This window comes from Diospyros lotus, chromosome 1 (assembly GCF_014633365.1).
Source record: "Diospyros lotus cultivar Yz01 chromosome 1, ASM1463336v1, whole genome shotgun sequence".
Taxonomy (NCBI): domain Eukaryota; kingdom Viridiplantae; phylum Streptophyta; class Magnoliopsida; order Ericales; family Ebenaceae; genus Diospyros; species Diospyros lotus.
Genome location: NC_068338.1, coordinates 48089564 through 48113964, shown reverse-complemented (window position 1 = coordinate 48113964; position 24401 = coordinate 48089564). Strand labels below are relative to the sequence as shown.

Here is a 24401-nt window from a genome sequence, read left to right as displayed (position 1 = left end):
GAGAGAAACAAGAGGGAGAATGGAGAGAATTGTAGAAAGAGAATCAGATTTTCATTTAATCAATTCCAGCATACCCTTCTATACCTACTATAGCCTATTTATAGGCTATACAACTAAAAGAAACATCTAGAATAAGAGCCCCATGTGCTGTAACAGAATAATAGAAATAACTCCTAACAAACTAAGGTAACTAATTACATTATTGGCCTTCTAATTACCCTTGGGACGTGACAATCCCCTCTCCTTGAAAGGTTTCTTGTCCCCAAGAAATTTATTACGTTGAGCCGTTTCTATTCATCCAATCCCAGTTTCTCTATCAGTTTAATGCTTCTTTCCTTCTTTATCCTTCTAGGCTTTTTCCTCTTTTCTTTTCTTTCAACAATAACAACATTATCACTTGTTGCAACACCGTCTTCAACCATCCCCCTCTTCCTTATTGCCATTAAAAATGGTTCCATATGAGCTGTTAATCCTACCACTCTATTCTTTTCAATCATGAGAAGAATTCCAAACCTCTCTGCAGGCAAAAATCTGTGCGTTACCTCCAACTCTTCTGGCTGCAATGTTATCGTTGTCTTATCTTGTGTGCTCGGTGCCATCACTTGTTCCTTCTCCTCAAATACTTGGTGAAGAGGCTTTTCTGGCTCCTTTTTCTGCTGCTTCTAGAGATCAATAGCATCAAGTGTCTCTGTTGGCATTATTTGTGAAGCTCCAATCCAGTTCCTGATTGGGCCAAGGGGTGGATGGCCTTTTGGCAACTGCCCATGGGCCTTCGGGAATCCATGGGCTGGAGGGCGAAAACAGCAACCCTCATTGTCGTTTCATGCTGTTGGCGCTCTGTTGTCCTTTTGTCTTCGACCGATCCCATCCCAGCCGTTGAATCGCCTATTTATCTTTGCTGGCTCCTCGAGATTCGGACGACGTAGCCTCTTATGCCTTATCAGATTGAGTTTTGTTTCACTCTCAATATTTTGTTGTAATTAGCTTTGTATAGTGATTGTTCGTTTTCTCTCTTGCGTCTAGGGTTCTTTACCTCTAATCTTTGTCTGTGATTATGGGGTTTTGCTGTTAGAGGGTATTTTTGTTCTTGTATAGAGTATCGAGATTGTGATGTACTTGTGGAGGCTGTAACCATTCCGATTAGTGCAGTGAGCTCTCCTCTTTGGAGCTCAACGTGGACGTATCCCTCATTAACGGGTAAACCACAATAAAATTGCTTGTGTTATTTGCTTTGATCTGCTTTACTTTCTGTGTATGTTTTTGGGTTGTTTTCTGTCGAATGATTTGTGTATGAAATCGGTCTGTTTATTTTCAAAGGGTTGAGCTTCGTCTCTTCCCAACAGTGGTATCAAAGCCCTTATACTTGCACTATCCACGGCTGAGTTTCCGTTTTACTTCAATTAGGGTTACTGTTGTGGTGTCAATTTTTACTGAAAGTCTCTCGTCAATCTATTGTTTTTTGCTGAGTGAGTCTTGGTCAGTGTCTAGGGTTTCCTAGGGTACCTTCGTGCAAGGCGAAGATGACATCAACCCGATTTGAAATCGATACATTCAATGGTAAAAGCAATTTTGGTAGTTGGAAAAAGAAGATGAGAGTCTTGCTCTCTCATCACAAAATGTTATTGCACTTGAAACCGATGAACGAAAATGGACAGCAGAACAGCTCGCAAGAGCTGATGAGGTAAGGGAAGAAGCATCCAATCTTATTTTTCTGCATCTTGGTGATAGTGTTATACGCAAGGTAGGTGGCATGAATACCCCTATTGAACTATAGAACAAGCTTGAATCATTATACTCTGTTTTGTCTGCTCCTAACTTAGTTTATTTAAAGGGTATGCTATTTAACTTTAAAATGAATGTTTCTAAATGTATGGATGAAAACATAGATAAGTTTACCAGACTTGTTTTATTGTTAACAGAAACAGATCAAGCCCTAGGTGATACCAATGAGGCTATGATCCTTTTAAACTCATTACCTGATGAATATAATGTTGTTAAACATGCTTTGCAATATACTGATAATGTGCCTAGTCTAGATCTTGTTATTTCTAGAATTAAGGCAAGAGAGTTAGAATTGAGTACCTCTAAGAAATCTGCTAACAACCTGTTTGTTAAAGGTAAATCTGATAAGAAAAACAACTCAGGGAATAGTAACCAAACTGTGGGTTTTGGATTTAAGGGTAAAAATAAAAAGGGTAAACAAAAACCTAAGTGGAAATGCTATCAATGTGGGAAAGAGGGTCACATAAAGAAATACTGTTATGACTTGTTAAAGAAACAAAAACAAGGGGGTGATGCATCCATAGCTGCAAGCAGCTCTAATAACCTAGCTAAAGTTCTTACTGTTTCTAGCTCAACTGTTGATAATGAATGGATAATGGACTCTGGATTTTCATTTCACATGTGCCCAAACATTGAGTGGTTTCTAAATTTTAGTAACAAAGAAACAGGAACAGTCTATATGGGTAACAATCAATCTTGTTGTGTTCAAGGCATAGGTGACATATCTTTTAAAGTGCATGATAACATAATTAAAATACTCACAATGTTAGATACGTGCCTGGATTAAAAAGAAATCTAATATCTCTTAGTACCTTAGATGAATTAGGTTATTCATATAAAGCTGAAAGTGGGTTTATGCATGTCTTTAAGGACAAACACCTGATTCTCACTGGTACTAAAAAGCATGGTCTATATGTCTTAAATGGTTATTCATTATCCCCTGTTAATATTCCTACTGCATGCATGGCTAAAGCTGATAAGACAGATCTCTAGCACTTGAGACTTGGTCACATGAGCCAGAAAGGACTGAAGGCTCTGTCAAACTAAGGCTACCTTAGTCCAGTGCCTACAGACCCTTGAACTTTTGTGAGTCATGCATTCTAAGCAAGCAACACAGGATGAGTTTCCACAAAGGAACTCACCTGGCGAAGGTATGCTTAGAGTATGTGCATGCTAATTTGTGGGGTCCCTCTCAAAAGCCTACTCTCGGGGGTAACAGGTATTTTCTATCCATTGTGGATGACTTTACAAGGAAGGTTTGGGTGTTTCTCCTTAGAATTAAGGACCAGACTTTAGACAAATTTAAAACATGGAAAGCTTTAGTAGAAAACCTGACAAGAAGGTTAAAACACTAAGAACTGACAATGGATTAGAATTTTGTAATAGAGATTTTGATGAGTTTTGTGACTCTCACGGCATTGTTAGGCATAAAACCGTGAGAAACACACCCCAACAGAATGGGGTGGCTGAGAGGATGAACAGGACTTTGTTAGAAAAGATTAGGTGTCTTCTGTTTACAGCTGGCCAACCTAAAACCTTTTGGGGAGAAGCCCTCTCCATTGCTGCTCACTTGATTAACCGTAGCTCTTCCACTGTGTTAAACTTAAAGTGCCCTAAAGAGAAATGGACAAGTAGGAAACTAAATTTAAATTACCTCAAAGTTTTTGGTTGTGAGGCCTATGCCCACCAATCAGTGGGAAAGTTGGATCCTAGATCCATCAAATGTGTTTTTGTGGGGTATCAAGATGGCACCAAAAAATATAGGTTGTGGGATAGGAGTTCAGGTGGAGTAAAAATAACTATAAGTAGAGATGTTATATTCAATAAATCCAATTTTCCCTGTAAATTAGAAAATTTGGAAGATTATCCCACACCTAGCACTCCAAATGATTTTCTTATAACTAGTGATACCCAAATTGAGGTGGAGCAACCGACAGTGATTCCTGATCTGCTAGCTACTTCCTCCTCTCATGTTTCTAACCCTAAAGTTGAACTACCCTCTGATCATGAAAGTGATCATGAGGAGCCATCTATAGCCCCTGAAGTTGAGGAAGAGCAATATGACTCTCCTCAACAAAACCTAAGGGACTATCAACTGGCAAGGGACAGAAGCAGGAGGACTATAAGACCTCCTGCAAGATATGCTTACTCAAATTTAGCTTACTGTGCCTTAGTGGCAGGTATGGAGTTGAGGAGAAATGAGCCTACCTCCTATGAGGAGACTGTCAGCTCCCATAACTGTTCAAAATGGCAGCAAGCAATGGACAAAGAGATGAACTCTTTGATGACCAACAACACTTGGGAATTGGTCCCAAGACCTCAGAAACAAAAACTAGTGAAATGTAAGTGGCTGTTCAAAATCAAAGAAGGTATGTTGTCCACTGATCCCTTAAGATTTAAAGTTAGATTAGTAGCTAAAGGGTTTACTGAGAGGGAGGGCATTGATTATACTGAGATATTTTCTCCTGTTGTTAAATTTAAAACCATTCGTATGATGCTTGTCATAGTTGTTCAGTATGACTTAGAACTAGAACAACTTGATATTAAGGCTGCCTTCTTACATGGTGATTTAGATGAACTTATTTATATGGATCAACCTGTTGGTTATGTTAATAAACATCATCCTGATTATGTTTGTTTATTAAAAAAATCTTTGTATGGTCTAAAGAAATCACCAAGACAATGGTACAAGAAATTTGACAATTTTATAATTGGGATTGGCTTTGTTAGAAGTAAATAAGACAATTGCTTCTATTTCATGTTATCTGATAATCCTATTTACTTGTTGCTGTATGTTGATGACATTTTATTAATTAGCAAGTCTAAGTCTAAAATATGTGAGTTAAAGTCATTGTTAAATACCAATTTTGATATGAAAGACTTAGGACCTGCTAGAAAAATTTTGGGAATGATTATTGAAAGAGATAGGATTAACTCTTGTCTAAAAATTCATCAACATGATTATTTGTTAAAAGCTGTACAAAAGTTTGGCATGTCCGTGTGTAAACCTGTAAATGTTCCATTGGCTGGTCATTTTATTTTATCCAAAAAACAATGCCATATATCTGATTCTGAAATGTTTAAAATGGAAAAAATCCCATATGCTAATGTCATTAGAACTATTATGTACTCAATGATTAGTATCAAACCTGATCTAGCATTTTCAATTTCTTTATTCAGTAGATTTATGTCTAATCCTGGTAAAATTCATTGGGAAGCTTTAAAATACTTGTTAAGATACATAAATGGTTCCACTGATATTGGGTTAATTTATAAGAAGAAATATGATGTTTTTGATCTTGTTGGATATGTAGATTTTGACTTTGCTGGTGACAAGGAATCTCGAAAATCTACAACTGATTTCTTCTTTACCTTAGGAGGTAATTGCATCAGCTAGAAGTCACAGCTGCAACCTTTGGTTGCACTGTCTTCCACTGAGGTAGAATATGTGGCAGTCACTGATACTTTTAAAGAAGCCATTTGGCTTCAAGGTTTACTGAAAGAAATCCATATATTACAAGGTAAAGTTGTAGTATTTTCTGATAGTTAGAGTGTCATTCATTTGTGTAAAAATCCAGTATACCATGAAAGAACCAGACATGTAGATGTCAAATATCACTATGTAAGGGATCAAGTGGCAAATGGCGCTGTGATAATCAAGAAGGTTCCAACAAAAGATAACCCAGCCGATATGGGAACTAAGATAGTGACTGCAGCAAAGTTCAAACATTGTTTGGACTTGCTGCATGTCAAAGTTGGTTGAAGGAGCAACCAACAAGAGCAATGATGGAGGGGATTGTAGCATGCTGCACTAATTTTGGTTATGATGCCTCAAGATGTTGGAGCTTCAAGGTGGAGATTGTTGGCATTATTTGTGAAGCTCCAATCCAATTCCTGATTGGGCCAAGGGGTGGATGGCCTTTTGGCAACCGCCCATGGGCCTTTGGGAATCCATGGGCTGGAGGGCTAAAACGGCAACCCTCATTGCCATTTCATGCTGTTGGCGCCCTGTTGTCCTTTTGTCTTCGATCGATCTCATCCCAGCCGTTGAATCGCCTATTTATTTCTGCTGGCTCCTCGAGATTCAGACGACGCAACCTCCTATGCCTTATCAGATTGAGTTTTGTTTCACTCTCGATATTTTGTTGTAATTAGCTTCGTATAGAGATTGTTCGTTTTCTCTCTTGCGTCTAGGGTTCTTTACCTCTAATCTTTGTCTATGATTATGGGGTTTTGCTGTTAGAGGGTATTTTGGTTCTTGTACAGAGTATCGAGACTGTGATGTACTTGTGGAGGCTGTAACCATTTCTGATTAGTGCAGTGAGCTCTCCTCTTTGGAGCTCAACGTGGACGTAGCCCTCATTAACGGGTGAACCACAGTAAAATCGCTTGTGTTCTTTGCTTTGATCTACTTTACTTCATGTGTATGTTTTTGGGTTGTTTTCTGTCGAATGATTTGTGTATGAAACCGGTCTGTTTATTTTCAAAGGGTTGAGAAGGGTTGAGCTTCGTCTCTTCCCAACAGTCTTAGCACTAGTAAGAGTGCTTGAGAGACCACCAACTGATTGAGTGCCATTCTCCAATTCCTATTCCTCACTCTCTTCTTCCACCTCCTCTTCTTCCTCTTCTCCTTCTTCCTTAAAGTTGGACTGATCTTGTTGCAGAATCCCAAAAACATCACCATCAAGAACATCTTTTCCAAAGGAATTGGTGTGTTCCTTTAATTCTCCTTTTGCCTTTACTGCCCTATCAATCTGTTCATTATAGATTCCCCTTGGATAATGCCATTCACCTTTAATATCATTTCTGATGTTGCACTTCTCCTCCGGCTGCTCCATTTTTAGGAATTCCTCTTTCTTAAAACTCACACGATAATCATCAAAGAATTCATCCAGAAAGTTATAATGATACTTCTTAGTTAGTATCATTGCAAACTCTTGCAGTTGCTCATGTAACATATGGCCAAAATCCTTGCTCGTATCATGTATCACACTTCTTGTTTCCTTGTCAACTTGGCTGGACTCATTATCCAACTTTCCCATGCCTAATTTTTCTGACTAAACTACTCATGATTCCTGTTGTTTCCAGCTAAAAAAGCAGCCTTCTTCTGCTGCCATTGAGGCCCCGACTATCTCATGTGCGCACTGCTTCTCAAGGCTTCATGAGCAGGCTATCCCACTGAAAATGCAGCATCTTTCGACTGCAATTGAGACCCCATTTGTTTCATGTGTGCCCTACTCCCCATGGTCGACATCTCACGAACATAACACTTGGAAGACCAAGGGATAGGGGTTCTATACATACCGCTTTTCACTGATTCACTGCTACTAGTCGTTAGACTTCTAATCACTGAAATTGATTGCCCCAACCTTCAACTCGGATCTGTCGGAATTGTCGGAGTTCACTAGAATTTGCTTCGCACTTCCAATTCACAAGATTACCAAATTTCACAATCGAGTCACCTCCTGTTACGCCTGCAAAAATTCGAACACTGACTGTCGGCTTCACCACTGGAATCAGTTGGGCTCGAATCTGCTTTGCCTTCCACGTTCGGCCTCAGCTATCAGCCCAAGCTCAATCTTCGTGCGTCGAAATCGAATTTCTACTTCATCCTCAATTGCACATGTTGATCGACTCTGATGCAGTCGACACAATTTGCCGGATTCAAGCCGGAATTCGTCTGACCCTCATTCGCACATCAAATCCGAGCAAGACTTATTAAAATTCGTTGTCGTTCGTCAACATCTTGCCTCGCCCATTCCGAATATATTGTTGGACCACCTTTGTAAATCATTGTTGGAGATATCAACCACCTTCTAGGTCACCAGAGTTGTCAGACCTAATCGCCGACCTATCGAGCGGCAACACCAGCAACGCACCAGTCGGAAGCTTCCCTGTCTGTCTACATCGCCAACTTCAATGGATCTCCTGCACTAGTCGATCACTCATGTCGCGACCCTCCTGGCTGTCTGCGTCACCACCTTCGACGAACTCCCATACCAGTTGTGAATGCTCCTCAGTTTGCGTCACCTCTGGTGTTGTTCGCGTCGCCAACTTAAGCGGATCTCCCGTACCAATCGTTCGCTCTAGTTGCAAATCCTCCTGGCTTGCTCATCTTTGATTCCGAACAAGATTATTGGAGTCTTAGCCGCAAGCCAATCCCTTACTTCTCCTTCATATTTGAGCCAGCACTCCCTTCCTCGTGCATCGGAATCAATTCCGAGATTCAATGGCCGTGGATCATAGGCTCAGTTCAGCCTCCAAACAATTGGTTCCGAATCTGCCTAAGCTGCTATCAACGCCTCCAAGAAAATTGAACAACTCTTCCAAATCACAAGTCGTGATCACATGTAGCTCAGCTTACCCAATCGTTTCCTATAACTCGACCGGCTCCGAGAATTGTCATCCAAAGTAGCCTCAATCAGTTCTGAGGAACGCCATGCTTGGTGACGATCTATCCTTGGATCCTTAGGAATTGGATTGGAATTGCTGGTCGATCGATTCTGTTCAAGTTCCTCGACAATTCGCCCATATCACTATATCTGCCTCAATTTCGTCTAGAATCGATTGAAATCACAGCCGAGGAATGATGCTCTGATACCATTTGTCATGTACCTAGGGTTTAGCCTAGGATTGGATTTATAATCGGAAGGATCTGATAGAATAGACTCAAGAACAAAACATTGGAGAGGGAAAATGGTCAGAAATGGGGGGGAGGATGTAGAGAGAAATGAGGGAAAGCAGTAGAGAGAAACAAGAGGGAGAATTAAGAGAATTGTAGAGAGAGAATCAGATTTTCATTTAATCAATTCTAGCATACCCTTCTCTACATACTATAGCGTATTTATAGGCTATACAACTGAAAGAAACATCTAGAATAACAGCCCCATGTGTTGTAACGAAATAATAGAAATAACTCCTAACAAACTAAGATAACTAATTACATTATTGGCCTTCTAATTACCCTTGGGTCGTGACAAAACCTGAAAAGGATCTTCCAATTTCAAGATCAATAAGTTCTTTTTTTCTTATTTTAAAATGTTTCTTCTGATTGGCAACCACCATTATATGCCCGAAAACCAACTCCAATGACTTGGAGGCCACTAAATGAAATATAAAGCAACCCCTGTCCATGGATGATCAAAAATCTTAGTAATGTTGCTATTCAGGCATGCAAAGGCACCCTTGATAAAATGCGTTACCATTTGGTATAATTCCTAACATAATAATATCTAGACAAGCTTATAGAGAGAAATACGAAGTGAGTTTTTTTCAATTTTGTGTCTTTGAGTTTACCAGTTCTGAAAACGGAACAAGGTTTTCAAAAGCATAACCAAATGATCCTACTATTTCGAAACCCAATTCCACCACCCACGTACAATAACCACGTAGTTGGACGCTTAAACAAACAAATAGATTATCGCTGACACTCAAACACAAATAAAAAGAGAAACAAAAGAGAGAGAGGGGGGGGGGGTGTTCAAAATCCAGAAAAGAAGAACCCTAGTTCTGATCGTGATTAAATTACTGCATATGTGCAAATGAACGGAAAAAACACACACACATACGAACATGTAGACACGTAGCGTACAAATATGGGCATAAGTTAAATAATCAAACCAAAATAAAGAAACGAAACGGTCAGATGAACGAGTGCACAGGTGACAGTGGTGTTGCCGGCAGTCCGATTGACCAAAAAAGTCATGCTGGAAGGCTCTCCATGGAAAAGCGTCAGAAGTGCAAACCGGGAGATGCCGGAGCAAATTGACGGCATTTTTCGGTTCGCCAAAAAACAGCTCCGAAGGTTTTAATAGCGAGTTTGGAATTAGGGATAAGACTAAAATGGATGTTGGAATTAATTTTATTTTATTTATTTCTTTCGTTCTACCTATCTCCGCCATCGCTGTTGATTTTTTTCAAATTCTGATTTTTTTAAAAATGAAGCTATTGTACAGCACTCATAGTATTAAGAATACTCTTACCTCCTAGGGCATAGCTGAGTGGCAAAGGGGCAGACTAAAAGCTTGTCTAGAGGCTCCCAGCGTAGGTTCGATTCCTGGGGGAAGCAGAATGCTTCTTTCTGGGGGAGGACTTTGGGAGTGGTATTAGTAGTGCTAAGACCTACCACCCTGGTCACTCGGGCACATCTCGCGATTTATCTCCTCAATGTAACTCTAGGGGTAGAGTGGCTGAGGACGCCAGTAATGGGACGTAATCCAAAAAAAAAAAAAAAGAATACTCTAGTCTCGCCCCCCGGGGCATAGCCGAGTGGCAAAGGGGCATGCTGAAAGCTTATCTGGAGGCTCTCAGTGTGGATTCGATTCCTGGGGGAAGCAAAATGCTTCTTTCTAGGGGAGGACCTTGGGAGTGGTATTAGTGGTGCCAAGGCCTACCACCCTGGTCACTCGGGCGCATCCCACGATTTACCTCCTCAGTGTAGCTCTAGGGGTAGGGTGGCTAAGGACGCCAATAATGGGGCGTAATCCAAAAAAAAAAAATAATAATAATATTCTAGTCTCTTGGGACCAAAGGGTGAAGTCCCTCACCTTAAGGGCCTCCCGCAGCTCAATCCCAAGATTTCTGCAGAAGAGGTAAATCACGGAACCCAGTAGTGAGAATCAAACACGGGACCTGTTACCGGCTATATAGCAGCTAAAGTCTCAGGCTCTTGGGACCAACTCGTGTACGATCTCAACCGCTGGGCTATGCCTGTGGGGGCAATAATACTCTAGTCTCTATACAATACCGATGGCAGAGATAGGTAGAACGAAAGAAATTCAAAATATTGACCTTGTGAATTCATTTTTGGAATTTACCTTGTGAGTTCGACAGTGGAGATACCCCTTGTACAATAGTTTCATTTTTTAAAAATTCAGAATTTGAAAAAAAATCAACAGCGATGGCGGAGATAGGTAGAACGAAAGAAATAAATAAAATAAAATTAATTCCAACGTCCATTTCAATCTTATCCCCAATTCCAAACTCGCCGTTAAAACCTTCGGGGCTGTTTTCCAGCGGACCGAAAAATGCCATCAATTTGCTCTGGCGTCTCCCGGTTTGCACTTCTGATGCTTCTCCATGGAGAGCTTTCCAGAATGACTTTTCTAGTCAATCGGACCGCCGACGACACCACTGTCACCCATACACTCTTTCATCTGACCGTTTCGTTTCTTTATTTTGGTTTGATTATTTAACTTATGCCCATATTTGTACGTTGCGTGTCTTCACGTTCGTATGTGTGTGTTTTTTTCCGTTCATTTGTGCATATGCAGTAATTTGATCACGATCAAAACTAGGGTTCTTTTTTTTGGGATTTCGAACCCCCTCTCTCTCTCTCTTTTGTTTCTCTTTTTATTTGCATTTAAGTGTCAGCGATCATCTATTTGTTTGTTTAAGCGTCCAACTACGTGGTTATTGTATGTGGGTGGTGGAATTGGGTTTCGTAACAGTAGGATCATTTGGTTATGTTTTTGAAAACCTTGTTCCGATTTCAGAACTGGTAAACTCAAAGACACAAAATTGAAAATTACATGACACCATAAAAAAAGTGTTTCAACATTTTGGGAGTTTTTGTTCTGAGAACTGTGAAACAAAGAAATATAGACCATAATCAAACAAGAACATACTCTATCCCTCACTTCGTATTTCTCTCTATAAGCTTGTCTAGATATTATTATGTAAGGAATTATACCAAATGGTAAAGCATTTTATCAAAGGTGCCTTTGCATGCCTAAATAGCAACTTTACTAAGATTTTTGATCATCCATGGACAAGGGTTGCTTTATATTTCATTTAGTGGCCTCCAAGTCATTGGAATTGGTTTCCGGGCATATAATGGTGGTTGTCAATCAAAAGAAACATTTTAAAATAAGAAGAAAAGAACTTATTGATCTTGAAATTGGAAGACCCTTTTCAGGTTTTGTCACGACCCAAGGGTAATTAGAAGGTCAATAATGTAATTAGTTATCTTAGTTTGTTAGGAGTTATTTCTATTATTCTGTTACAGCACAGGGACTGTTATTTCTATTATTGTTTCAGAATATTCACCTTGTACAAGGGGTCAAAAATCCAACCTGTAATTTACCTCCTCTAATGTAATCGAGATCACAAGTATCGGGACCGCGCAAGAACAATCATTCTAAGAATATTTTAGTATATTAAAAATACGCAAGTGGTAAAACTCTCAAGTTTTTTTTTAGAGTGACGAGAGATCAACTTTTAGTGGAGGCAAAAAAAAATTATTTGGTGAGACTAACCACGTGTCTAGTTAAAAGTATGTAAGGTTGTGATCGCTTCTGATTTACCCGAATACCAAACTAGGGGAAAGTCGATCTCCTCTAATCTAAGATTAAACAAGCGAAACCCAGACACTTGATCCATACAAAAATAATAATAATACTCTAATCTATGCTACAGATGCGTGTGGTTGCCAATGAGCCCAATCTTTCATATTTGTTAAAACATTTCAAGCAAACACCATAAGGTTTTTTAAATTTATCACCTGGACCAACCTACCATAACCAGCCCATCTCAAAGCCCTTAAATACTGCTGTCACGATTCATAAACAAAAATTAATAATCATGACTCAGTGATGGTTTGGCTACACATTTATTGGAAAAATAAAATACTTACCTACCCAACTGCAGTCATCAGCTCACCTGTGCTTGTGCTCCCCAACTGGACTGGGAGGGGACACACGGATGCTGCTTTGTTTTAGCTTAATAATAATCCACATTATAACCTTGTTACGAACCGTTGGATGCATCGTTGATCGATGATTAATGAATGGCTAAATGCATACCCAATCCCCTCACCTTTCATCATTTAATCATTTTGCCCCTTAACTTAAACAATAACCTATTAGCTAGAGGTGTCAAAAGGGCCGGGCGGCCCGCGGGCCGCCCGGCCCAGCCCGTGACGGGCCGGGCTTTGGCCCGGCCCGTTACTGTTCATACGGGCCGGGCTGGGCCAAAGAAATTGGGCCCACGGCCCGGCCCGTTTAAGGGCCCGGCCCGTGGCCCGTTGGGCCCTTATGGGCCGGGCCCATGAGGCCCTTATGGGCCAGTAAGGCACTTACTCATTTTTTTTTTAATTTTGTTATTATTTAGTAATTATTGATATTGGATATTAAAAAATTTAATTTCGCAATATATATAAATAATAACCATCAATTAATTTATTTAAAATTTTTAAGTTAAATTTTTTATATATTTAAATTATAAATAAACATTCTCCTTTTGATATGTACATTATTTTTCATATCAATTCACAAAAAAAATTATAAGGAATATAAATTAATGAAATAATATTTAAAACTTAAGAATTAAGATAGAAAATATTTTAAAAAGAAACAAATTAATTTTTATATATGTATATATTATGTGTATTATTTTTAAAAAAATTATTTAAAAAAAAAGAAAAAAAAGGGCCGGGCCCACCGGGCCCGGCCCGTTAGGCCCGTGGGCTAAGGGCCCGGCCCGGCCCAGCCCCTTTGTAGGGGGGCCGTGGGCCGGGCCGGGCCCTATCAATGATAAAAGGGCTCGGGCCCGGCCCGGCCCTTTTAGTAAAAGGGCCGGCCCGGCCCGTTTAAAAAGCCCGTGGGCCGACTCGGGCCGGACCGGGCCGGGCCGGGCCGGGCCGGCCCTTTTGACACCTATACTATTAGCCCCTCAACTTTCAATTTTAAACTTCAACTATTAATTTTTGTAATAACTACATACCTTACTTCAGCAAGCACTGGGCGTTAGTTACACGCGTGGTCTGACGTGGCCCCACATTGGCCAAGCCAATGAGAGCGTGCCACGTGTCTCGCTATGCCAGAGAGGAAGAGGGCCGCCTGAAACGACCGAGGAAGACGACCGCCGGTGACGAAGGAGGAAGACGACCGCCTGCGCCGCTGCCCGCCCACCTCCTAGCTGCTGGACCGACCTACGCCACCGCGCCGCTGCTCGCCCAGCCCAATCGAAGCCATCACCGGCCCCCCCAACCCCAATCGACGCCATCGCGACCCAGTTCTGCCCACCGGCCCCCTCGACTCCAACCGCCGCTGCCATCGCCGGCCCCCCCGACCCCAGATCTGTCCAGATCTGCCAGCCCAAGCCATTGCCGGCCTCCCAAGCCGCCGACCCCAGATCTGCAACCACCGACAGAGAGAGAGCGGAAGGTCGCCCGCAACAAGGAAGGCTGGGAAGGAGGAAGAGGAAGAGGAAGATGGTGGTGCTGCGAGGCAGAGAGCGGGAGGTCGCCCGCGACAAGGAAGACGGGGAAGGAGGAAGAAGAAGATGGTATGCTGCACGCACCTCAATCGCGTGTGTAACACACGCGCTGACTTAGGTGCGTAATATATTCAAAATTAAAGGTTAAGGGGTTAATAGGTTGTTATTTAAGTTAAGAAATAAAATAATTAAATGGTAAAACGGTGAGGAAGGTGAGTATGCCTTTAACCTTAATGAATCCATTAAAAAACATGGTTTGATTAGGTTGTTCAAATCTGCGGTCAAACTGACTTTTAGGTTTCATTGTCCCTTCTATCATTAAAATGGCTTGAAAAAAATCTCTATATGATTACAGCTAATTGTCGCTTAAATTATGAAGAAACGAGTCAAGTGAGAGATAGAGACAGAGCAAACCTGGAATTAAGCAAGATTAGGTTTAGATTCTCTAAAATATGATTGATTATATTATACTCCGTACTTATCTCGATTTGTGTGTAATACTCTTATAAATATAATTTTATATTTGAAACACTTGTGATGCAATGGCCAATTAAATATTGGAGTTGTAAGTTAGTGGTCAAAGTGATGCCTTTGTGAATTTGAGATTTTGTGAGTCTTAAATATTCTTTCGCTAAATTTTGATTAATATTATTTTACTTAATGAAACAAAATATATTGTTCAAGATATTTAAATTAAATAATTTAAAAAATTTAAATATTTAAACTTATTGATCACCATAATAACACACCGAACATTTATGGATATGAATTCTAATTCATTCATTATTTTTTTATAATTATATTTCTATAAACATTTTATATTCTTTGCATGACCTTTTATTAATCTTTTTATCATATGATCAAATCAAATTATATTAATAATATTTATTTATTATATTCAGTACAAGTCATTTATAATATTTTTATATGAATATATGTTCATCTTAACATCATGATCTTTATTGCATTCATACTTTTGTTCTTTACCTCTTTAAATATCTATTAGAACACAAAGGATGAAGATGCTTCATCACACACTTAAATAATTTTATGTTAAATTTTATTAACCCTAAAATTACTTAATGTGTGCCGTTTTGTCTACTTTAATCATTTCTTACTCTTCTACCATAATGTTTCTTCATATATTTATAAACTCGTGGTTTGTGAGTTTGTTTTATTAATAAGTCGTTCCGATTAGGCTATTCCCAAGTCATACATTTCCTTTTGCTATCCTTTGTACACATATGGGTTCATTCTATAATTTTGTGATGATTTGGGAGACATAGGCTATTTTTGTTAGTTGGAGGTTTCCAATGGTTTCCATAGGATTGCTCTTTTTTTTGTGTGTCTTTTTGAGGTATTTATATTGTACCATTGTCGCCCATATTATTTCTTAGTTTGTTATGTTATTTGGTTGGTATAATTTTTATGTTGTGGGGGTATGTTCTTATTTATTCTTGTAAAAGTTTTATGTTATTTTTTTATTTAATACATTTTTATTTACAAAAGTAAAATTACTTAATGTTAAAATTTGAATTCCACAATCAAGTTATTTTAAAGTATATTATATCAGTTATTGTTAATAAAATTTAATAAAAAATATAAAAAAAATTTGAATTTTAGCAAATATCAAATTTGAGTGACTTTAATAGTAAAAACTAAAATATGAAAAAATAATTTGTTATAAAATATAAAATTTAGAAATTAATAATATAATTTATCCAAATAATTTGATTTATGGCAAAGTCGCGTTGATTTAATGATTTATCCTCGATACGAATATGATGAGACAGAGAGAGACGGTCAAACAGAGCAACAACAGAAGCGAAAGTTCCAGCAACGGAGGAAGAAGAACTGAGGAATAGGGGAGCAGACAGCCGGCCGGCCGGCCGGCCGGCGTTGGAGGAGGAGGAGCTCTCATTTTCGCGACGATTCAGTGGCCCCCCACGAGATCACGTAGACTAAACTGAGATTGGATTGGGTTGGATATGATGGAGTGGCCTAGTGATCAGACTCTGGCTGTGCGGCTGTGCCCATCCTACAAGCTTCTCTGCTGGCTGCTGCTCCGCAGCCCCCACCCTACGCCACTACTTGCCTCGCCGCAGACTCCCTGTCAGTGGCTTGATTTGCAGACAAGCTGTCTGTGCCTATCCAAGTAAAAAGTGAAACCAGATAGCGTAGCAGCTAGCGATAAGATGATATGGCCAGGCGGCCTTGCCCCCCACTTTTCTGTCCAATGGATAATCATCCTTTTTCTAGAAAATCTAAAATCAGCTAAATAAATTGTTTAATCACAAAATGCAGAATTGGATTTTCAATATTTTATTTTTTATTAATGTTGAGATTTGAAAAAATAAATTATAACGAAAATTAAAATTTAATAATTGTACTAAGAAAAACAAAATACAAGAACTAATTTATTATGAAATATTAAGTTTATCAAATACCAATATAATTTATATAAAATTAATATATAAATGATATTATATCAAACTCTAAATGGTAGGTTAACGAATGGAATGAATTTTATTCGTTTACTTAAATGGGAGTTATTTCTTCATGGTATTGCGATCATTACCTTCTAATTATAAATCATTAAACGTGAATTCATTCCATTACGTAAAATTAATCGCACAAAACACCAAACTCGTTGGCGAAAGTAATATTACGTCGACCATATTTATTATGTTTTGTGTAAAAGGGGAAGGAAATGAAGAGGGAGAGAGCGCTGGTGGTGGACAGCATCGAAGTTGATGCCGGGGTGGGGGGTCGGGGGAGAGCAGTCGCGCGCATTTATGGGGGCACCTCTTTCTCTTCTCTTCTCTTCTCTTCTCCCACTGCACCCGCCCCCACCAGTATTACATCTCTCCTTCTTATCCCCCAATTGTATTTACTACTCACATTTTCCCCCACCTACACATTATATTACTATAAAAACCCCGGAATTATCTATTTCTTTCCCACGTGTCAACGCGGGCCAGCTTCCGTTGCGCCCCCACCGCCACCGCTCAACGGTTTACTCCCCTTCTGCCGTTACGTTACGGCTCCAAATATATTTATTTTTTACTCTTTTGCCCCCACCACTCACTGGATAAAAATTAGACGAAGAAACGAAGGAACAACTAGGCTACAAGCCATAACCTCGGTTTCCGTTTAGAGCTCCGTCGAGCAAGAAATTGCCATACCATTGATGAAACAAAATGTCACGTGCACGACTGCTTTTACAACCGTCTAAGCCGCTGACATGCTTGGCTTATTTTTATTCTTTCAATAGAGGCTTCATTATTATTATTATTATTATTATATAAATACAATGTTACTTTGAATTAGCTAGAAAGCATTATTATTCAAATAATAATAATTACCAACCCTCCGTGGGAAGAAGAAAAAGTAAGGCACGTACGTTTGGTGAATGATAAATTCCACCCCACCCATCCTTACTGTATAATCCAAAAATGGCATGGGTTATAAAAGATTGATTTGGCACCTCAATGTGGTCGGTTAGCTTTGCATGGAGAAATCAAAAGAAAATAACATGTATAACACAAGTAAAATTAAAATAAATAATTATTCTTTTTTAAATATCAAAATAAATTTGAAGAGTGATAAGTATAATTTATAATAAAAAGAAAAATAAAGGGAGAGTTTGAGAGACGCTAACTTGTGCGTCTGTTCTCTCAATTTATAAATAAAATATTTTTGAAATTATTTTTAAGGTAATTTAAAATAAAGAGAAAGAAGACATGTTATTATCCAAAAAAGGAGAAAAACGGGGGAAGAGATGTAGTTTTCTCCTGGGTGACTGATTATTTATTACTGTCAAGCGTCAGTGTGTCATTTCACACTTTTGGTATGGTTCGTGCCGCTTTTGCAAATGCTACAATACAAATAACGTCGTCTCACTCCCATCCTCTCATCTTCATCTTCTCCGATAAAACATATATATATATATATAAATGTATATTTACCGATAACACCAGAAGAAGACTCAGAACCCATAAAAGAAAGAAGAAAAGGAAGAGAATCCAGTGAGGAGTGATGGACGGCCATGGCTCCTCTTTCTCCAGCTTCAAATCCTACGGCCACGCCCTCTCCCAAACGCCCGCCCGCTTCGCTCGCCGTGCCGCTTCTGTCTCCACCTCCTTTGAGGAGATGAGCCGGGTCCGGGCCCGCTCCGGCACCGACATGCGCCGGAGCCTCCGCTGGTTCGACCTCGTCGGATTCGGCCTCGGAGGGATGGTCGGCGCCGGCGTCTTCGTCACCACTGGCCGCGCCAGTCGCCTCTTGGCCGGCCCCGCAATCGTCCTCTCCTACGCCATTGCCGGCATCTGCGCCCTCCTTTCCGCCTTCTGCTACACTGAGTTCGCCGTCGACATGCCCGTCGCCGGCGGCGCCTTCAGCTACATCCGAGTCACCTTCGGTCAGCCCTTTTCCTCCTTTCTCCTTCTGTCTCTATCCATATCCGTCTCCGTTTCTTTAACGCTAATGCCGTTTTCTCAGGGGAATTTGCGGCATTTCTCACCGGCGCGAACCTAATAATCGACTACGTCCTGTCGAACGCCGCCGTGGCCCGGAGCTTTACGTCGTACCTGAGCACCGCCGTTGGCCTATCGACGGCGGTGAAATGGCGGCTCACGGTCGCCGCTCTCCCCAAGGGCTTCAACGAGATCGATTTCGTCGCCGTCGCCGTTGTACTCTCCATCACTCTCATTATCTGTTACAGGTATATAAACATTGCCGAGAAAATCCTAAGCAAATTCCTATTTCAATTCATCAATCCATAACTAACCAATTCCCCAATTTCGCCGTCAATTTCCCATCGAATCGCAGCACAAGAGAGAGCTCGGTGCTGAACATGACGTTGACGGCGCTCCACATTCTGTTCATAGTGTTCGTGATCGTCGTCGGCTTCTACAGAGGTAACTGGAAGAACTTCACGCAGCCGGCGGAGCCGGCTCACCCCGGCGGCTTCTTCCCCTTCGGAGCTGCTGGCGTGTTCAACGGCGCCGCCATGGTCTACCTAAGCTACATCGGCTACGACGCCGTTTCTACCTTGGCCGAAGAAGTCCGTAACCCGGTCAAGGATATCCCCATCGGTGTCTCGGGTTCCGTTATCCTCGTCACCATTCTTTACTGCTTGATGGCCGCTTCCATGTCCATGCTCCTCCCTTATGATATGGTAGTATATAAATTAATTATTATCAATTAACTTTATTTTATAAAAATAATATCAGATTAATACGATGACGTGATAATAATAAATGACTTGCGATTGCGCAGATCGATGTGGAGTCGCCGTACGCGGCGGCGTTCAAGGCGGGGTCGGAGGGGTGGAGATGGGCGTCGAACGTGATCGGGGTGGGGGCCAGCTTCGGGATTCTGACGTCGATGCTGGTGGCGATGATGGGTCAGGCGCGGTACATGTGCGTGATCGGACGGTCTGGAGTGGTCCCATCGTGGTTCGCTAGGGTCCACCACAGGACATCCACGCCGCTCAATGCTTCTGCTTTTCTCGGTTCGCTCTCCTTTCGCTTCTGTTTATCTTCGTCTCCGTTTCTTTGTGGACTCTTGTCCACGCTTGGCCGTTGAGCTGTGGGCCCACCCAAACAATTTCCGTTAGAGATGGGAAGGTCTAGCTTGCGTGCGTCCCCGTGCTTTTACCATGGGCTTGCCACTCTAATTTCAGTACCCATAGTTTGTTGGTTAACGTAATTTTTCTTTCTCCGAACTTATTAGGACCGTTAATTCTTTCTTCGTCCGAACTCTAAATAAAGGAAATTGGTAGATGCATTAAGAAATAAAAGTTGGGATCATTAGTAGTACCCTTTTCCAGGGGCATTTTAAATTTGTAGATTTCATTATTAGAAGAGTAGTGTTTTGGATAATCTTTGGGGGGGGGGGGGGGGGGGGGGGGGTTACCCTTTCTGTTAGAATGACTAATTATATTTGGGAAACTACTTTCTGGGAGCCCCAGATAAGATAGAGCACTGAGAAGTGAATGCATCATTAGCTATGCACTGCACTAGATTCCACATGAATCATGCATTCTAGAAAGATATTAGCCATTGGTGATCATGCTCTCATCTCGTGTTTTTGGAACTTTAGAGACCCTGTTTGCTGATTTTTTTAATTTTATTGGGCTGTTTTACAAGATGGTTTAATGTATTAGCTAGTTGGCAGAGTGATGGAGATCAATTGGGCTTTGTGAATTCTGAAAGAACCAATTGAAAAAGTTTCTTCTTCTTCCTGGAATATCCATTTTGGGCGGTCACTTTGGTTGAAGTCATCCACTGAAAGTGACCAAAAGAGCCACTAGAAGATGTTCCCCTCTCAATCCTTTCAAAGGGTAGGGCTAGACACTTGCAGGTTTTAGTGGATAGGATTCCTCCCATAATGTAAAGGATTTTGAATTCCCTCTCTCTTTGTTCTGATCCTCTCTTTGTTCTGATCCTCAATTTGGTTCGTGGCTGCTTGACTTTCATCAATATCCTCTCAGCTATGACAAAAAGACGAAGATAGCTGGCTTCTTACTTTCCTAACACTACTTGCATCACTGCAGATATGCTTTTATTCTACCTACTGTAGATTTGCTTATGGAGAAACTGTTTTCCTTTTCAGGAGTATGCACGGCTGCTATTGCGCTTTTCACCGATCTAGACGTCCTCCTCAACCTTGTATCAATTGGTACCCTTTTCGTCTTCTACATGGTGGCAAATGCAGTAATCTACCGGCGCTATGTCTCGGTGGGGACTACAAATCCATGGCCTACGTTGTCCTTCCTAATCTGCTTCTCCCTCGCATCCGTCATATTCACCCTGGTTTGGCACTTCATTCCATCAGGCAAGCCCAAGGGGTTCATGCTCGGGACCTGCACCATGATCGCGATCGCAGTCATTCAACTGTTCCATTGCGTAGTCCCACAGACTCGAAAACCGGAGTTCTGGGGGGTCCCCTTAATGCCCTGGATACCGTCTATCTCAATCTTTCTCAACATCTTCTTATTGGGTTCTCTTGATGGGCCATCTTACGTGAGGTTCGGATTCTTTTCTGTCGTGGCGGTGCTTATATATGTGCTATATAGTGTTCATGCTAGCTTTGATGCTGACGGGGATGGTAGTCTTAGTCAAAAGAATGGTGAAATCATGAAGGAATCAAATGAAAGTGAGGACCACACTATCAACGAAGTGTAAAGATCCTCTCTCACTCACTGCCTTCTTTTCCCTTATATGACTTCTCGTGATAGAAGAAGAAAAGAAGGTGAAAAGTTGAGAAGAAACAATAGCCTGCAATTTTGCAGTGTTAGCAGCAAGTTGTATAGATGCTTGATATCTAAGTTTGGGTTTAGATCCCCCTTGTAAATTAGCCCTTCCTATTTAGGGTTTATAATATATATATATATAAAAATCGGAGTCCAGTGTTTGACCTATTATGACAGTTCAATTGAAGCAAAGCATGGCAGAAAAGTTGAAGGCAGTCTATCATGAAGATTTGGATCAAGTGTTTGATCCCTCAGAATATTTTCATTATAAATTTTGTAGTATAAATGGTTTATAAATTTACACTAAGTTGATATATTATATGATATTGGTGAGGTATAACGAAATTTGTTAACAGTCAAAAGGAAATTCTATTTAACTTCGACATTGTTTGATTTATGAAAATACATAAAATTAAAGAGAAATAACATCAAAAGAACACAAACAGCTCTTTATGCACATTCGATATTAAGAATTGTGGGTATGCTTCCTATATTGATTGTTGGGAATTAAACTTTTTTTTTTTTTTGGACATAACCCTTTCAATTTTTAATTGACCCATACCTATTTGGCACGTATGATTTTATTACATACACCCAAAAGAGATAATGACTATATATTCCTCGTCGTATTAAAAAGTAGCTTTATTGGGTTTGCTATTTTTTACTTTAATTTGAATTACTTAACATATTAAAAAAATAAAAATATAATTTATCCAACAATCTTAAATAAGATATAAGTGTATATAAAGAAGTTATCAATAATTATAAACAAAACGTGACTATAAATTAAGATATCAAATACGCATATATGCCCTTCCCAAAAGGGATTCATCTAGAGAAAGAAAAAGAAAATATTTAATATTCAATTATTTTTAAAAATATTTCAATTTAATCATAGGTTGTCACCCTTTCAAATGCTAAATTCATCAGCTATCATAAATGCACTTCACGATCAACCTATGTGACAGTCTATAATTGGATGGACAACGATACACTACACTGTAAAGTATTAAAATTATATTGGATATTTTTGAAAGGGAGAGCATATGGGGACGAAAGAGGAGGAATGGGGGGGCTTAGCCAAAGGGTGGTTCCATTGGGAGCCCTTTTCCAAAATCCAAATCCTATCCTAAGTGCATCCAACTTTTTGTCCTTTGCCGAAAGTCAATTGGTCTATTTGAATCCCAATTAGTGGCCTTGGTAGGGGCCCTAAGTGGGCACAAAATCATGCTTAAAGCAGGTCCTTTCTTTTCCTCCATGAACTCCCTCTTCTTCACCTCCTCTTTCCAATCCATTAATAATTCTTCTTTTAGTCAAAATCATTCATAATCTATCTTAAGAAATTGGGAAGGGCAGTCCTGCTAATCACATCTCTTCAACTATGAGAGTATCTATCACAAAATCTTTTAGAAAAGATTTAATTGACAGAAGGCCATTGTAATTTTCAATGCCACATGCTTTATTTAATCCATTAAATTGATAGCCATGTAAAATTTAATTTCCCCCCAAGCATAATTCCGCTGGTAAAGGAAAAATCTTCTTAGGTGATGCTCTTTGAACTTTCAAGTTTTATGTTTTAATCCTGACCAAGAGAGAAAGTTCAGCAAAGCGATCTTAAAAGTTAAAAATCGCTTGTCGCCCTCACGTTTACGGCAGGAAAAAGAATCGAACTGACCGCAGAATCCTCTGATTTATATCTCCTACTGATATCGTGAGGTCGAATAGCGAGTGGGATCGTAACAATGCGTATTAATAAAATAATAATTTTTATCTTTAAAAAAACTTAATTATATTATAGAAATAATAGTCACATAATATATATGATGATGATGAAGAATAAAACTAAGATAGCACTGAAATTATTAATTAAATTGGGCTCACAAAAAGCAAACAATCAACGTAGGCCACAATGCCTTTTCATTTTCTCGGCCAAAAGTGTAATTTTCCTTCGCTTTCTGTTATTGTCACTATTTGGCAGAAGGGCCTAATCAAAATTGCGGATCAAGAGTAGCATGTCCAAACATGTCTTCCATATGTGGCCTTTATCAAAGGGACTCACCCCCCACTGTGTTCCACCAAAACTTGCAAAATCCAATCTATTTTTGTTTGGTTGCCGAGAAAGTATGGTAGAAAATAGATGGGAAAACAATTTCTTTTTACAAACTTTCGACCAGATTTGAAGTTAGTGGATACTGATAAGAGAAAAGACAAATCTGAACTAATGTGACCCAAAAAGTGCATGAGATAAAAAGATGCAGAGTTTACTTGAAGTTGAAAAAGAGCACTTGTTAGTATACAAATTATTTACACATGAACAGCACTTCCCATAAGTGGGAGGGAGTGCCCTTAAGTTTAAGTTTAGGTAAGGTCAAAAAATCAACCCAAATCGAGGAGACCCAGTTATTTTGATTACTTTAATTGACATCCATACCCTTCTGCGAACCAAATTCTTGTGGGTTTCTTCTCCCATAAATAAATTCCCCTAATTTTTTTGTCCTATCTCATGCCATTACCATAATTAAAGATCTCCCTAATTTCTTCTTCTTTTTGTTTCTAGGAAAGGGTTTATTTTGGCTTAACTATTTGTTAATTTTCTAAAAATTGAATTGAATTGCTATAATTAAGTTTTTAAATTGAGTTTCCTAATTTTGTTATATGTGTGTTTTTGTTGACATATAGAAGCTAATTTTATGCTCCACCATACATAAATTGAGTTTCCTAATTTTGTTATATGTGTATTGCAACTGCGACCAATCCAATCATGCTTTATTTTAATTGGGTTTTGACTTTATGATTAATTTGGTTTAAGATTAAAAATTATAAACCAGATTATAATTTAGTTGAATTTAGGTAAAACTTGAACTAACCGAATCCACAAACACTCAAAGGGTTGTTTAAAAATCATTAATTTTAAGTTTAAATCCTTGAAACTCTTTTAAAATTTATAATTTAGGACATTTAATCTCTTATCATTTTATTTTTAATTGATAAACCCTTTTTACATTATTTTTTGACAAAAAACTATGTATTTGTATGCCTGAAAAAAAATGACCATAATGTATCAATTAATTTTGAATAATGACACACAATTCCATTATTACAAGTCAATTAAAAATAAAAATACCAAACTTACGTTTAAGTGGAG

The 24401-nt window shown here is 39.5% G+C and overlaps 2 protein-coding genes across 4 annotated transcripts in view; one reads left to right on the top strand and one right to left on the bottom strand.

Annotated features, from left to right (window-relative positions):
- Nucleotides 1–14078, bottom strand: part of LOC127813203 (putative F-box protein At3g17490) — a 34597-nt gene extending 20519 nt beyond the window's left edge. Inside the window, exon 1 of one of the 3 annotated variants that reach the window (XM_052354058.1) lies at nucleotides 13504–14078. The gene's annotated coding sequence lies outside the window, so the exon portion shown is untranslated. Of the gene's footprint in view, nucleotides 1–12415; nucleotides 12472–13503 lie in introns of those variants that run through there. The other 2 variants (XM_052354067.1, XM_052354077.1) reach the window with 2 other exon arrangements.
- Nucleotides 14079–17835: 3757 nt separating this feature from the next.
- Nucleotides 17836–21530, top strand: LOC127795947 (cationic amino acid transporter 7, chloroplastic-like). The gene is made up of 5 exons (XM_052327935.1): nucleotides 17836–18418; nucleotides 18499–18721; nucleotides 18829–19177; nucleotides 19279–19513; nucleotides 20617–21530. Exons 1-5 carry the CDS (start codon nucleotides 18037–18039, stop codon nucleotides 21186–21188), a joined length of 1761 nt encoding a protein of 586 aa, XP_052183895.1. The 5' UTR covers nucleotides 17836–18036; the 3' UTR covers nucleotides 21189–21530.
- The last annotated feature ends 2871 nt before the right edge of the window (nucleotides 21531–24401 follow it).

Bases quoted from the DNA above. Each gene is read 5' to 3' on its own strand.
- LOC127795947 (XM_052327935.1), top strand. From the start codon at position 18,037: ATGGACGGCCATGGCTCCTCTTTCTCCAGCTTCAAATCCTACGGCCAC. The intron at 18,722-18,828 runs GTATATAAACAT...ATCGAATCGCAG, and splicing joins ACTCTCATTATCTGTTACAG to CACAAGAGAGAGCTCGGTGC. The intron at 19,514-20,616 runs GTTCGCTCTCCT...TTTCCTTTTCAG, and splicing joins CAATGCTTCTGCTTTTCTCG to GAGTATGCACGGCTGCTATT.